This window comes from Leptonychotes weddellii, chromosome 4, assembly GCF_054177405.1.
Source record: "Leptonychotes weddellii isolate Sample4059 chromosome 4, ASM5417740v2, whole genome shotgun sequence".
In the NCBI taxonomy this organism is placed as follows: Eukaryota; Metazoa; Chordata; class Mammalia; order Carnivora; family Phocidae; genus Leptonychotes; species Leptonychotes weddellii.
This window is the reverse complement of record NC_138372.1, coordinates 6,726,134-6,742,971: the sequence shown is the minus strand read 5'-3', so window position 1 is coordinate 6,742,971 and position 16,838 is coordinate 6,726,134. Positions and strand designations below refer to the sequence as shown.

General features: G+C 45.2%; 1 protein-coding gene across 2 annotated transcripts in view; it reads right to left on the bottom strand.

Moving 5' to 3' along the window:
* The window catches only part of UBE4B (ubiquitination factor E4B), a 120,636-nt gene that overhangs the window by 75,647 nt on the left and 28,151 nt on the right, over nucleotides 1-16,838 (bottom strand). For both annotated transcript variants that reach the window (XM_081816873.1, XM_081816871.1), the window contains exon 2: nucleotides 8,285-8,471. In XM_081816873.1, the coding sequence (XP_081672999.1) occupies nucleotides 8,285-8,471 (187 nt within the window). The remainder of the gene's footprint in view (nucleotides 1-8,284; nucleotides 8,472-16,838) is intronic.

The window sequence follows — 16,838 nt, the reverse complement described above, 5'->3', positions numbered from 1 at the left end:
AACAGAATTTAGGGGGTCGAAATTATAGCAGCTGTTTGATTAGCTGCTAGATCTTTTATCTAAAGCATTTAACACAGAAGCACATAAATTACTATGCCACAATCTTTAAAAATATTGTGATAACTATATTTCTATATCATTGGTTTCCTTTGTGATCCTATGTTTTATTATTCGCATTTAAAAATATACTTTGAGGGGCGCCTGGGTGGCTCAGTTGGTTAGGCGACTGCCTTCGGCTCAGGTCATGATCCCGGAGTCCCTGGATCGAGTCCCGCATCGGGCTCCCTGCTCGGCAGGGAGTCTGCTTCTCCCTCTGACCCTCCCCCCTCTCATGTGCTCTCTCTCATTCTCTCTCTCACAAATAAATAAATAAAATCTTTAAAAAAATAAAAAATAAATAAATAAAAATATACTTTGAGATGCCGATCCAAGGCTTCATCGGTTTGCCAGGAGAACTCATGAAAAGACAACAGTCTTTTAAGAACTCCAGCTGGGGACACCTGGGTGGCTCAGTCAGTTAAGCGTCTGCCTTCAGCTCAGGACATGATCCCAGGGTCCTGGGATCGAGTCCCACATCGGGCTCCTTGCTCAGCGGGAAGCCAGCTCCTCCTTCTCCCTCTGCAGCTCCCCCTGCTTGTGCTCTCGCTCTCTCTCTCTCTGACAAATAAATAAATAAAATCTTAAAAAAAAAAAGAACTCCAGCTGGATGGGCACCTGGGTGGCTCAGTCGTTAAGCGACTGCCTTCGGCTCAGGTCATGATCCCGGAGTCCTGGGATCGAGTCCCACATCGGGCTCCCTGCTCAGCAGGGAGTCTGCTTCTCCCTCTGACCCTACCCCCTCTTGGGCTCTCTCTCTCTCTAATAAATAAATAAAAATAATAAAAAAAAAAAAAAAAAAAAAGGAACTCCGACTGGAGAGGGTAGAAAAGGCACCCAAGGGAACTTGCTCCACTAGACCTAAGAATTCTGTCAAGATAAAACCAGCTGATAAAGGATTCACTGGGGAACTCTTGTGCAAGAAAGGCCACGTCTTCGGAGAGGTCAGGACAGCCAGGAAGGGTAAGGATTTCCTTGGATATATTCAAGATGTCCGAGGGGTGGACATCAAAGGGAACAGAAGGAAGAGAAGTATAATTTCAAAACAAGACTATAAAATTAAAATCGTTCAAGGGGGTTAAGAATTTCCGAAGGCTGGGCAATCACAAACCAATCTAAAGAGGGGGGAAGAAGTAAGAAAACCAGTTCATCCTCCCAGGAATTTAATAAGCAGAGATTCTTAAAAGGAAATGAAAGAACACCTTCTCTCGTACTGGACAGTAAGCTCTTCCAGGAAAGAAACTGAGCCTCACTCGTATTTGCATTCCCATGACCTAGCACTGGGTCTGGCCTGCTGTAGGCCCTAAATACAAGCAGGCTGAACTGAAACATAAAAGCAACATAATCAATGATGACTGTAAAACAGTGGCAATCAGCTGCAGGAAAAATACTACCCATACTTATAAAGTTTTCAGACAGGCAAAAGCAATGTCATATTAACAATGCAGCAAAAAAAAAAAAGAAAGAAAGAAAGAAAAAGAAATATCTGAGCATGATAAATGCAAAATTCAGAACAGCAATGGCCTGCTGGTGTGGGGGAGAGGTGTAGAGAGCCAGAGATTCCATCAGGGGTTCACAGGTGGTACTATGTCTCATGGATGTTATCTATCACGTAAGTCCAGAATATTCTATAATAACTTTTTGGTAAAATTTTAGAAAAAAATAGGCTTAGGGATTTTTAAAATTCTGTTCAGAATGCCAAGAAAAGCAAAGAGACAGCTAGATCTGGTCATGGTGCAAGAGTAATGTTATAGTAAATGTTCTCTAGAACTCAAGGGGTGCCAGGCTGGCTCAGTCAATGGAGTGTGTAACTCTTGATCTCAGGGTTCTAAGTTTGAGCCCCACATTAGGTGTAGAGATTACTTAAAAATAAAATCAATCAATCAATAGAACTGGAGTCTTATTTTGCAACTAACATTCCCAACAAAAAATATTTTTTCGGGCGCCTGGGTGGCTCAGTTGGTTAGGCGACTGCCTTCGGCTCAGGTCATGATCCCGGAGTCCTGGGATCGAGTCCCACATCGGGCTCCCGGCTCGGCAGAGAGCCTGCTTCTCCCTCTGACCCTATCCCCTCTCATGCTGTTTCTCTCTCTCTCTCTCTCTCAAATAAATAAATAAATAAAATCTTTAAAAAAAAAATTTTTTTTTTTTCACTCATTCAGTCATTTAACCAGTGGCACCGACAGAGTACCTACTGCATGCCAGTATGGTTCTGGGGAGTGGTTCTGGGGATGGTTCTGGGGATAAGGGAATGAACAGCATTGACGAGGTCCCGGTTCTAACCTTATGTTCTAAAGGGAGGAGGAGGGGCACCTGGGTGGCTCAGTCGTTGGGCGTATGCCTTCGGCTCAGGTCATGGTCCCGGGGTCCTGGGATCGAGTACCACTCGGCAGGAAGCCTGCTTCTCCCTCTCCCACTCCCCCCTGCTTGTGTTCCCTCTCTCACTGTGTCTCTGTCAAATAAATAAATAAAATCCTAAAAATAAATAAATAAATAAAGGGAGGAGGGGATGGTGATAAAAAAAAAAAAAAAGTCCATAAATGATATTTCCACTGGGAAGCAGGGTCTTTGCAGATGTCATGAAGTTAAGATGAGGTCATGCTGCTTAGAGTGGTCCCTAATCCACTAACTGATGTCCTCGCAAGAAGAGGGAAACTTGAACACAGATACACACAGAGGCAAGGCCACGAAAAGACAGAGGACACTGGAGTGGTGCGGCCACAAGCCAAGAAACGCCAAGGGTGGCCAGCAACCAACAGAAGCTGGAGGAGGCAAGCGGTCTTCACTGGAGCCTTCTAAGGAAGCATAGCCCTGCCTACACCTTGACTTTCGACTTCTACCCTCCAGAATTGTGAGAGAATACCATTCTGTTGTTCCAAGCCATCAGGTCTGCAATACTTTGCTATGGCGGCCCTAGGAAAGGGGGCATTGCAAGAAGCTGGGACCACCGATGGGAGAAGCAACTAGCAGGACTCACTGCAGCTCCCCAACCCTGTAGCAGAGAGCATCTCAACTAAGGAGGCTGCCAAGTGACCGCCACGTCTCTCCTGGATGAGGAACTCCTCACCAGGGGTGCCAGTCTATCCAGGATTTGTGTCTGTCAGAAAGCACTTCTTGATTCTGGAACAGAAGTCTCTCCTTCATATTCAGTGGACAATAAATCTACCCACTGGCCCTCCGTCTACCATCAAGGACCACAGAAAACAAGCACTAGCCTTCATCTTCCTCACAGCAACTTTTTGCATTTTTTTAACGGAAAACTAACACATCCTCTTGAGATTTAGGTTATACCTGCCTATGTTGTTTTGGCCATTTTCTCTTGTGAGTCATTAATTCACTAGATGAACAGATTTAATGCTCCCAGCACTGCTAAAGGCACTGGGACGGAGCAGTCGGTAAAATGGATCCAAGTCCCTGCTTTAGTAGGGGAAGCAGAGAAACCAGAATCTACAAGTCATGTGTGTGCTACATCAGCTGATGACAGAGCTCAAAGAAGAAGCAGCCATGTCAGAGAGAGGTAGCACCTTCACAGTGTGGCCAAAGAAGGTGACCCTTGCATAAACATCTGAAGAGTTGAATGAAAAGCCATGTGGATTTTTAGGGCCTGAGCATTCCAGGCAGAGAGAGCAACAGGAAGGCCCCCAACAGTGGTCACGTCTGGAATGTTCCAGAAAGCATAAGGAAGCCAGTATGGCTGGAGCAGAGGCAGCAAGGAAGAGGAGCGCAGTGGGAAAGGAGGTCAGAGCCAAAACAGGGCCAGGGCATACACAGCCCTGGGTCAAGGTCAGGACTATGACTTTCATTCTTCTTCTTTTTTTTTTTTTTTTTTTTTAATTTTATTATGTTATGTTAGTCACCATACAATACATCATTAGTTTTTGATGTGGTGATCCACGATCCATTGTTTTCGTATAACACCCAGTGCTCCATGCAGTACGTGCCCTCCTTAATACCCATCACCGGGCTAACCAATCCCCCCTCCCCCCTTTTGTGACTTTCATTCTTGACGAGGCGGGGAGCCAATGGAGGGAGCCAACAGAAGACTGATGTGGCCCACCTTATGAGGTGCTTATTTTCTGTTTCGTTTAAGCTTGTTTATTTAATAAATTTGTGAAAATTTGTTTATCCAACCTGCCAGGCACATAGCTAATAATATCTACCTAACTGTGATTATGAATGATGATGATTATGTGAGAAACATAATCAGGACTTCACAGCATAGAGGTGCACTGGCCAGAACTAACCATCTAGAGCTGCCCAAGTTTTCCAGTAGTTCGTGATGGCAACGTAATGAGCTTGCTGTGAAAAATAACTCTGCTGTTATACAAGGTTGTACTTGTGCTTTAGTGGGACCCAGTCTGGTGCTACCCTAAGAGACAGCAGTTAGGCGGCCACTCCAATAATCCAGGCAAGATATGTTGGTGCCTTGGACCCTGCATTTGGACCACTATTTGTTTTTGTAAATAAAGTTTTATTGAAACACAGCCACACTCATTATATATTGTCTATGGCTGCTTTTGTGCTACAGGGGCTGAAACGAATAGTTGTGACAGAGATTATACAGCCTGCAAAACCAAAAATATTACTACCTGGCCCTTTACAGAAAGTTTACTGACCCCTGATCTAGAATATGAGGTAAAAAGAAGAGGTAATGTTTTAGGCTTAAGCAACTAGAAAAAAACGAGTTGCCATTTATTGAGATGGGATTCAAGGAGAAGATAAGATGTGAGGAAAGAGCAGGAGCTCAGTTTTGGACGTGTTAACTGTGAGATGCTTCTTAGACATTGCAGGAGTCTGAGGTTCAAGGAACAGTTCTGGGCTGGAGAGATCAACCTAGGGACCAGCAGCTTAGAGATAATAATTAAAGCTGGGAAACCAGATAAAATCAGTAAGGGAATCAACACAGATGGAAAGGACAACAGGTTAAATATTGAGCCCTAGACCCCTGACATTTACAGGTCAGAGAAATGAAAAAGAACCATACAGAGCAGCAAGAAGAGACAAACAGAGACAGGATGAAAGCCAAGAGAGTGTGGAGCTCTGGAAGCCAAAAGAAGAAAGTGTTTCAAGAAGAGGGCCAAAGCCCCATCAACTGAGGCCAAGATGGTGACTCAGAGCAGACCGCAGGAGGCCTCACTCAGCTGGATTCGAATCAGCAGTGGGTGCAAGGACAGACAAAGGAGACAGAGGATAGGCAAGTCACTCCGGAAGTTTTGTTGTGATGCAGAGCCAGCGGGGTGGAAGCTGGCAGGGGAAATGAGATCAAGAGAGTTCCTTTTTATGTATTCCCATGATGGGAGAAGGAACAGCATCTATAATGACTGTTAAAAAAATAAAAGCTTTCCACTTGAGATAGAAAGCCTGACGAAGCAGGAAAGATGGGAAGTGCTCGGGCAAAGGCTCTGAGTAGGACAGAGGAGGTGGGATCTGGGGACAGAATTCAGTCAGGGGTGGACGGTTCACGCTTAAGAAGAACCGGCCACACGTACAGGCAGGTAGGAGGATGCGATAATGGGGAGCTTACAGAGATTCCCTTTCGCCTGTGTCTGTTTTCTCCATGAAATAGGAAGGCAGGCCATCAGCCCAGAGCTGCACAGAGAACGAGGTGCTGCCCACTGAAGCAGAAGGTTTGAAACGACCTGTGGAGTGGGGGAGTGAATGGGAAATACACTCTAACTACCTGTGAGAGTGTGTGACCACAAATCTGAAATGAGACAGATAGCATGGTTCTGGACTTTTCTCTAGTCTTGTCCCACAGCATGAGACAGGAAGGAACCAGGAAATGGTATCTGAAACCAGGAGCATGGACGGGGTTGCCTGGCTGGCTCAGTCAGTAGGGCATGGAACTCTTGATCTCAGGGTTGTTGAGTTCAAGCCCCACATTGGGCGTACAGTTTATTAAAAATAAAATCTTTAGGTGCACCTGGGTGGCTCAGTCAGTTAAGCATCCAACTCTTAATTTTGGCTCAGGTCACGGTCTCAGGTTCCTGAGATGGAGCCCTGCGTCAGGCTCCGCACTCAGCGAGGAATCCACTTGGGATTCTCTCTCTCTCTCCCTCTGCCCCTCCCTCTGCCTATGTGTGCATCTGCTCTCTCTAAAATAAATAAATAAATCTAATAAATAAATAAATAAAATCTTTATGAAACAAACCAGGAGCATGGTTTAACCAAGGAAGTAAGACAAAGTGAGAGGGAGGCGAGAGAGAGGAGTGACAATGAATGACTGTGGAATTTAAATGGGGAAAGGAGGTAAGTGGGGACCCCGGGGGAGGGAGAAGTGAAGAAACTGGCATAGAGGGGGTGAGCCAAAAAGCTGAAGGTGGTAGTCAGGAAGTCGCTGAGATGTAAAGGTCTAGAGCATGACCACGGCCATGAGTAGCTGATGTCGGATGGAAGACAAGGTCACTAAGGGAAAGCGGCTCACAAAAGTGAGATGGCAGAGTCCTGGAAGGTCAACCACGTTGCTACTGAAATCACCATGAATCATGACACAGGCAGTACCAGGGAGACAGTGGACCGAATGAGGCAGGGAGAACAGGTTCAGGGGATGGCTGCAACAAGGACAGGAGTGGGGAATACAGTCCGACGACACGAAGTTCAAATCTATGTGTTCTCAGGGAGGAGGAAGAGTGGCCTAGAAGAAGAAATGAGAAAGCAACGGAGGAAGAGAGTAAATTCAGCGAGAGCCCCAAGGGGAAGGGCTGTCCATAGAGAAGGATTCTGCCAGGGACTGACCGTGAGCATTTCAGAACTGGGGGTGGGGGTGGGGGGAGAGAGGTGTCTGTAACAAGCCATACACAGATTAGAGACTGAGAGGTTAAGGGATGAGGACCTGGGAGACGCGGTGGCTGACATAATAAGCAGGACAGGGCACGTGCTGTGATGATTCCTGGTGGTCCCAAAGAGGCAGGGTGCTATGACCAGGTGCAATGACCATGTGCATGCGGAGCTCCAGTCTCCAGTCTGCCCACCGCTACTGCAGTGAGATCTCAGGCCCCTCCCCATCCCACTAGCTCTCCCCCAACAATCTCCTGCATTCCAGGTGAGACAAACGGCACTGTAGGTAGCATGGTCTCTAAGGAAAGGGCAAAAACCCAACTAGGATCCCGAGCCCTTCCCCTGCCAGAAGACCACCACGGCTTCTCACAGGTGTACAGGGGAGACATTTCAGGCAAAGGCACTGTTTATTACTAACTGATGATGTGGCCTAAGCATCTCTCACTTCTATAATCAACAGAAGGATGTATAAGCATTTATATTTACATGGGGAAGAGTCTACCACAATGCCTAACAAGAGCTATGGTAACAAAAACTCTGCAAATACTCTTAATTGACGAGTTACCTAGTTCAGAAAGACAGATTATGTGGAAGGCAACTAAGGGAGTGCTTTACATGACTGCAGAACTAACAATCATATTAAATTAGTCAATGACATGATGATGAAGAATGCAGATTTGAATGCACCTGCTTTTTCAAAATTAGAATCCTAATTATAATACTTATTGTAATGGTAATAATTCTTATGTTCAGTAGAAAAGTTCACTTGATAAAAGACAGATATTTTCAAATATACAGTGTGCGTCAGTATCACTGTTTCCCAACAAAGACAATCATGGATATCAACTGTGAGCCCATTAATTATAAAGAAAGAAATTTTCACAACAGTTAAATTGTCAATGAGATAGCTATAAAACATCCCATCAGATAAACTTTTATACCCTGAAAACTCAGAGAAAGAGTTACAAGACAATGTAAAATGAAGACAAGGAAAGCCATAATTAGAGGCTTGTTATTTTGACCATTATTTCAATCTTGCATTTTCAGGTGATTTTATCATAAAAGAAAAGCACCAAACTCATAAAATCAGCTGAGTCAAATTAAGTCTTAATCACCTTGCCATCAGAGATTAAGACCTGACTCTGTTTGAAACAAAGGATGAAAGTTATGGAAAGGAAAACAATTAGTTTTAACAGATCACCATAAAAATGAATAGAGATTAACAAAACACAATATAATGATCTTAATCTTTTAAACTGCTTGCAGAATTTTTTTTTTTTTTGCTTGCAGGATTTTAAAAAGCTGCTGTCCAATTCATTTTTCCCTGCTGTGAAAATGTCACAACCATAAGCTTCCTAGAAAGCCATGACTGAAATTATAAACGTGTCCCAGGTATGAAAGTGAGGCTTACCTGATGCACCTATTGGGGAGGTAGCTGGGGTCATGTTGTGGACATTGAGACCAAGGCTCTGGGAGGGGCCTGGGGCTGATGCTGCTATAGGAGGCCCCAGAGGGTTCTCCCTCTGGGGCGAGGTGAGCGGGGTGGTCGGCTGGGAGGTCTGTCCACCAGCAAGTCGTGCAAGGCGCCTCCGTCGGATCTACAAGAGGGGAGAAAAGACATTCTATAACTCAACCGTAGAAACACAATTCTGCCTAAGAACAACATTAACGTTGTCAGTAAGCATCGAAAACCACACCAGAGCTTAACAACTAAATATGCTTTGAGAAAAAAGGACTCATTCAAGACAAGTAATAACTTGGCATACCAGTACTTTCACAAACTACCACCTCACTTTTTAAAAACTGCATCTTGGGGCGCCTGGGTGGCTCAGATGGTTAAGCGTCTGCCTTCAGCTCAGGTCATGATCCCAGGGTTCTGGGATTGAGCCCCACATCCGGCTCCCTGCTCAGCAGGGAGCCTGCTTCTCCCTCTCCTTCTGCCTCTCCCCCTGCTCATGCTCTCTCTCTCTCTGTGTCTCGAATGAATAAATAAAAAATTTTAAGAAAAAAAATAAAAACTACATCTTATTGCCTTACAATCCCTGTTTATCACACTTCCTTAACCGATAGCGTGAATCTGCCATACTACACTTTTAAACACACTGAAGCTTGTTATTTTATTTTTTTATTTTTTAAAGATTTTATTTATGTATTTGGCAAAGAGAGATACAATGAGAGAAGGAACACAACAAATGGGGAGAGGGAGAGGGAGAGGCAGGCTTCCCGCCGAGCAGGGAGCCCAATGCGGGGCTCAATCCCAGGACCCTGGGATCATGACCTGAGCCGAAGGCAGACGCTTAACGACTGAGCCACCCAGGCACCCCGAAGCTTGTTATTTTAATAAAACCACGTAACTTGGTTATTTTAAATAGGTGAGATAGGTGAGTTGTTTTTTGTGTGTGTGGTTTTTTTTGTTTTGTTTTTTTTTTAAGAGAAGGGGATGGGGGAAAGGGCAGAGGGAGAGGGAGAGAGAGAATTCCAAGCAGTCTCCACACCAACGCAGAGCTCGATCTCATGACCCTTAAGATCATGACCGGAGCAGAAATCAAGAGTCAGATACTCAACCAACTAAGCCACCCAGGCTCCCCTAAATAGGTGAGATTTTATTTTTTCACTTATTTTTTTATTAACATATATTATTTGTTTCAGGGGTACAGGTCTGTGATTCATCAGTCTTACATAATTCACAGCGCTCACCATAGTACCTACCCTCCCCGATGTCCATCACCCAGCCATCCCATCCCTCCTACCCCCCTCCACTCCAGCAACCCTCAGTTTGTTTCCTGAGATTAAGAGTTTCTTGTGGTTTGTCTCCCTCTCTGGTTTTGTCTTGTTTCATTTTTTCCCTCCCTTCCCCTATGATTCTCTGTCTTGTTTCTCAAATAAATACCCAATTTAATTTACTAAAGCAAAAGTTTCAAAAGTAACAAACATTACACTAAGAGCCAAATTTTGCCATCACTTTCAGGTGCAAAGCAATTCAATTTGTCTTACTTAATTGCAATAAAAATATAATCTGCCACTTCTTCCTTATAATAATACCCCAGAGTTATCCAGTGATTAAAATATCTACCACAAAATCCCAGTGGATCCCAGAAATGTTTCCCTCACATTTTGACAATCATTAATTTATAACCAGGCAATAAACTCTCACTGACCACCTGCTGTCCCAGGCAGTGAGGACATCTAACTACTGTGACAGGCTTCTGGCTCTACGTAGGCATCAAAGAAGCAAACCAACTAGGCTGCTCCACTCATTCCTTTACAAATAAGGAAGATGAAAAAGTTAACCTACGACAAATGCTAACTGGGATGGACCTCATCTGAACTAAGAATCTGTCATTCTAACACTGCAGAAAATCTGCTCCTTCTATTGTTCACACAACCAAGGACCAAAGATTCTTGACCCCAAAGTTGAGAAACCCACTCCTATGCCCCTGCTGCAAATACATCTATCAGCGAACTTACATAAAATCCTCAAGTTGTCTGGTTGTTCATCTATCTACTTCACTAGATTAAATCCCTTGAAGGAAAGATCAGGTCTTAATTATTAAAAATAAACACTGAGGAGCGCCCGGCTGGCTCAGTTGGCTGGACATGCAACTCTTGACCTCAGAGTTGTGAGTTCAAGCCCCATGTTGGGGGCAGAGATTACAAATTAAAAAAATAATAATAAAATTAAAATAAACACTGATGTGGCACTTTGTCTTCTAGCAATGTTCTCAACACTTTATAAATCCATACTCATTTAACCCCTATAATGAGCCTCTGTGGGTACTTATGCCCATTTTATATATGAGCAAACTGAGGCACAGAGGTTACATCCTTGCCTAATTATAAGTGGCAGAGCTGGAATGTAAGCTCATGTAATCTGGCTCCAGAGCATATGCCCTCACCACTAATCCAATGGTCTGGGGATCTCTGGGGATCTCCAAGACCCTTGCAGAGGGTATGCTGAGGCCAAAGCTATTTTTACAGTATCACTAAGACATCTGCCTCTTTCGCTCTCATTCTCAAGTGTCCAGTGGAGTTTTCCAGAGACTATGTGACATGTCATGTTGCAACAACTTAAATACGGAATTTAATATGAGAATTCGGCTGTATTCTAGCAAACCGGACATTTAAAAGGCTTGCAGAAGTGAAGATAATGTCAACTTTTGTCAGTAAACATGTTGTTTTGGAAAAGGTAGTTTTTGTCATTAAAGATATATTATTTATATTAACATACAATGTTTTTATTATTTTGTTTAGGTTTCTCACTTTTTATTTCTTTTTTTTTTTTTTTAAGATTTTATTTATTTATTTGAGAGACTGAATGAGAGAGAGAAAGAGCACATGAGAGGGGGGAGGGTCAGAGGGAGAAGCAGACTCCCCGCTGAGCAGGGAGCCCGATGCGGGACTCGATCCCAGGACTCCAGGATCATGACCTGAGCCGAAGGCAGTCGCTTAACCAACTGAGCCACCCAGGCACCCTCTCACTTTTTATTTCTATTATGGTAAATATCAATGAATAGAACCCACCTAAACAAAAGCTCTTTGAGATCTTCATGGTTTCGTAAGAGCATAAAGGAGTCCTGAGACCAAACCTCTGAGAGCCAGACCGCCTTCTCCTATTCATCCTTATCTCCCTACTGTCAAGCATCACACCTGCTCTGTAACAGGTGCTCAGTGCTCCCTGACCTGAGCTGAACAGCGAACGGTGAAGGTCATCACAAATCATCGAAGGGAGAAGTGGGATTGAGACGAAAAACCTCACTGAAAGAAATGACTGAAGTGCTTCATGAACACTTACCTGGGTTGGAGGGTGGGGAACATGGACCAGAAATTCCCGATCCAATTACTGAAGCCAGAGACCCAGGATTTTTGTTCACTGTTTCCTCGCCTCCCCTCATCTCCTCAAACACCCAGTTTATCACCAAGCTCTGCTCCTTCGACCTGGGTCCACCCTCTCCCCTCAGCTCCTCTGCCACCACCCTATCCAGGCCACCACCCTTTCTCACCAGGCCCTCTGTGAAAGGTCCCAAGGAATCTATCTGTGTCCACTCTGGCCTGGTAAAAGCAAAGGCTCCACATTCCTTTCTTTAAACACTTCCAAAGTCTTAGATTTCTGAAACGCAAATCAAACCACAATGAGATAACACCTCATACCTATTAAGATGGCTGCCATCGAAAAACCATAAAATAACAAGTGTTCGTGAGGATGTGGAGACACTGGAGCCCTTGTGCAACAGTGGTGGGAATGTCAAGTGGTGCAGCCACCATTTTAAACAGCTGGGTGGTTCTTCAAAAAATTAAAAATAGAATTACCATAGGATCCAGTAATTCCACTCCTAGGAAGTACCCAAGAGAAATGAAAGCAGGGACTTAAACAGCGAGCTGTTCACCCATGTTCACAGCAGCATTATTAGCAAGAGCAACCCAAGTGTCCATCAATGGATAAATGGATAAACAAAATGTGGCACATACACACAATGGAACAGTATTCAGCCTTAAAAAGGAAGGATGTTCTGACACGTGCTGCAACACAGATGAATCTTGAGGACACGAGGCTAAGTGAAATCAGCCAGTCAGAGAAAGAAAAGTACTGTATGATTCCATTTATATAAGGTACCCAGAGTAGTCAAATTCATAGAGACAGAAAGTAGAATAGCTGTTGCCAAGGGCTGGGGCAATTTTCAAAATCTAAGTATAAAATAAAATCCTAAGTGATAAGAAAGCATGTTATCCTACTTTCCCCTACAATCTATTCTCCACACAGCAATCACAGTAATTCTTTAAAAACACAAACCACCCTCCCCTGCTCAAACCATTCAATGGCTTCCCACTGCACTTGGACTAAAAACCAAGTCCTCACCGTGTCCTACGGAGCCACCGGCTGTCTCTCCAGGCTCCTGGTACGCCACGCTAGGCAGCAGCCACGCTGGCCCTCTGACACCTCCTAGAGCATCTTAAGCTCTAGCTTACCTTCAGCCACTTGCAATTCCTTAAGCCTAGAAGCAATTTTTCTAATTTTTGGCATGGCTGGTTCTTTCTCTTCTTTCCATTCTCAGCTGAAATATCACCTCCTTCTAGAGGACTTCCCTGATCACTTTATCTAGCACACACTCATTGATATTGTAGCCCTCCGATCACAGCTTCAAGCACTCTGCGTGGTCTGTAATTACATTACCTATTTCTTTTGTTTTTTTAAGATTTATTTACTTATTTTAGAGAGAGAGACCGCGAGCGTGCACGCCCATGCACCCACGAGCAGGGGGAGTGGCACAGGGAGAGGGACAAGCAGACTCTATGCTGAGGGCAGAGCCCCATGTGGGGCTCGATCCCACGAGCCCGAGATCATGACCTGAGCTGAAACCAAGAGTCCAATGCTTAACCAACTGAGCCACCCAGGCACCCCTGTCATTACATTATCCATTTCTTATTGTCTTGCTTACCATCTGTTTCCCTAGTAGAACGGAAGCTCGAAGAGAAAGCCACGGCTATGTTGCTTTCATTGGTGTTATCTCCAGCACTGAGGCACATAACAGCTCTGTACATACTGAACAACGGGAAAAAGTAATACAGGGAAGCAGGACAGGCGAAGCAGTAAAGCCACACAGAAGAGTGCTTAACTGAAAATTCAAAGCCCAGACAGAGTTTCAGACTTCTGCCATTAACGCCTCTTCAGATAGCCACTCATTCAGCAAATACTCATCAAGTATGGGAGAGTAAACTGAACAGTTCCTGCTCTCATGCTGCTCAGATTCTAGCGGAGGCCAAAAACACAATAGCCAAATTAACAAAGAGAATGCCAGGTGGTTATGAGCACCATTAGAGAGAAATAAAGTAGGAGAGGGAGGGACAGCAGGGCATGCTGGGGGGAGGGTGCTGCGATTTTTATATAAGGTGGATGGAAAGGCCTCTCTGGTAAGGCGTCTGCAAACATGAAGGAAGAGAGGAAGGAAACCAGGTAGGTATCTGGGAAGTATGGTGAGAGTGTGCCTGACTCATGTTCAAGGTCAGCAAGCCTTGTGTGGCTGGAGCAAAATGAGCAAGATAGAAATAGCTGATGATGAGGGGCGCCTGGGCGGCTCAGTCGTCAAGCGTCTGCCTTCGGCTCAAGTCATGACCCCGGGGTCCTGGGATTGAGCCCCGCATCGGGCGTCCTGCTCGGCAGGAAGCCTGCTTCTCCCTCTCCCACTCCCCCTGCTTGTGTTCCCTCTCTTGCTGTCTCTCTCTGTCAAATAGATAAATAAAATCTTAAAAAAAAAGAAAGAAAGAAACAGCTGATGATGAGATCGGAGGCATGAAGAGGCCTTGTAGGCCACGGTGAAAACACTGGGAAGCTGCCAGGGGGTTTTGACCAGAAAAGTGACATAATTCAACCTACATTTTTAAATTATTGTTTTGGCTGCTATGGAGAATAAACTGTAGGGGAGAAAGGAAATAGGCAGAGAGGCTACGTAGGAGGATGCCGACGACCTAAACTCAAGTGGGTGGTTGTGAAAATCGTGGTGAGTGGTCAACTGGGATATACTTTGAAGGCAGAGCGCCAGCTCACAGGATTTGCTGATGGACTGGATTTAAGTAGAACAGAACCGGGGCGCCTGGGTGGCTCAGTTGGTTAAGCCACTGCCTTCGGCTCAGGTCATGGTCCTGGAGTCCGGGGATCGAGTCCCGCATCGGGCTCCCTGCTCGGCGGGGAGCCTGCTTCGCCCTCTGACCCTCCCCCCTCTCATGCTCTCTCTCTCTATCTCATTCTGTCTCTCAAAATAAACAAATAAAATCTTTAAAAACAAAATGTTTAAGTAGAACAGAACCAAAGGAGGTAATAAGGCTGACACCAATGTCCTGGGCCCAAGCAACTTATCAAATCAGTTTACTGAGACAAAGACAACGGTAAAAACATGGGAGGGAAGGAGGAGATAAAAGTTATTCTAGAAACATGATTATTAAACATGCAGATGGAGTTGTCTTTGTGTGAATTCTATGATTTTTTTAATTGAGTATAAGATAGTAATTAGAGGGGCGCCTGGGTGGCTCAGTCGGTTCAGCGTCTACCTTCGGCTCAGGACATGATCACAGGGTCCTGGGATCAAGTCCTGGGTCGGGTTCCCTGCTCAGCGGGGAGTTTGCTTCTCCCTCTCCCTCTGCCCCTCCCCTGCTTGTGCTCTCTCTCTCACTCTCAAATAAAGAAATACAATCTTTTGGGGTGCTTGGGTGGCTCAGTCATTAGGCATCTGCCTTCGGCTCAGGTCATGATCCCAGGGTCCTAGGATCGAGCCCTGCATCAGGCTCCCTGCTCCTCAGGAAGCCTGCTTCTCCCTCTCCCACTCCCCCTGCTTGTGTTCCCTCTCTTGCTGTGTCCTGTCAGATAAATAAATCTTTTTAAAAAAAGAAAAAAGAAATACAATCTTTTAAAAATAAATAAGTAGTCATTAAATAAATAGCAATTAAAATGAAAACATGATCTGATGTGCAGGAGAGGGCAGGTTAGGATGACCCTTGGACAGCTGTTAGCTTCCAGACAGCACGAAGAGCCGTGAGCCAGGATGAGGTCACCTCGGCACTGTGTGCAGTGATTCAGGAGTCTGAGGATGAAGCCCTGCAACACACCAACAACTGGAGTGGGGGAGGGGAAGGGAGGTGACACCAATAGAGGAGACTGAGAATGGTGTCGGGAGGCCTCTGGGTTCACCAGGAGAACCGACCCTGGCTTCCTAGGAACCAGTCAGAGACTTTCAACGGCGATTAACATCACTCTGTGGACAGGCTGAGCAATGTGAAGACTGAAGAGTTGCCGGTTGGAATTGGCAATGAGGTGGGAACTGAGGGCCTCATCAAGACCTATTTTGATGGAATGTAGGGGCTGAAAGCTTGACCGGAGCAAGTCCAACAAAGAATGGGAGACTGGAAGTACCGATTCCTGAGATCTTTTTACTGTAAAAAAAAGAAAAAAACAAAAGAGCATAAGTGGGGAGAGGGGAGGGGAGTGAGTCCACCCTGCCAAGGAAGAGAAGGAAAGATGGAAGCGTCTGAAGACAGATGGGCTACAGACCCCAGTGGTGTTACATGCACGACGCAACAGGAAATGTGGTTGCAGCAGAGTGACGTGAACCCAGGATCCGTCAGAAAACCTGCATTCTGGTGCCACCACAGATTGGCCGCACTTGCTGTCATCTTGGATAACACACTTAACTCTTTCCCAGCTAGGAAACAGGGATAATAAACTCAGCCCTAAATAGCTTTCCCAGGTAGCTGTTATGGGGTGGTATATGTAAAAGTGCTCTAAAAACTACGGTGAGGATAAATGAATGGTGGTACATTCCTACTCTGGAATCCAGGGAGCAATCAAATGAATGAGCTGGTGTTCTACACAACAGCCTGGATGACTCTCACAAACAATATTAAGCAGAAGCAGCTACATATAAAAAAGCACAGATTGCATGATTCCATTTATATCAAGTTCACAAACAAGAAAAAAGCCGCGTGAGCAAGCTTCTAGGGTGCCGGTGATGGTCTTGTTTTTTAAATGACACTAGTTTTCACAGGTGTGTCCACTGTATGAAAATTCGCTGGGCTGCACACTTTCAATGTGGGTAGCGGGTTTGTGGGTATTCATCCGGTTCTTCATAACTTAAATGTCAAATGTAGTCTTTTTTATGTTTCCAACATGATACAATTTTATTTTTTTTAAAGATTTTGTTTATTGGGGCGCCTCGGTGGCTCAATCGGTGAAGCGTCTGCCTTCGGCTCAGGTCATGATCTCGGGGTCCTGGGATCGAGCCCTGCATCGGGCTCTCTGCTCAGCAGGGAGTCTGCTTCTCCCTCTGTGCTCTCCCTCTCTCTCAAATAAATAAAATCTTTAAAAATAGGGGCACCCGGGTGGCTCAGATCATGATCCCAAGGTCCTGGGATCGAGCCCCGCATCGGGCTCCCTGCTCCGCGGGAAGCCTGCTTCTCCCTCTCCCACTCCCCCTGCTTGT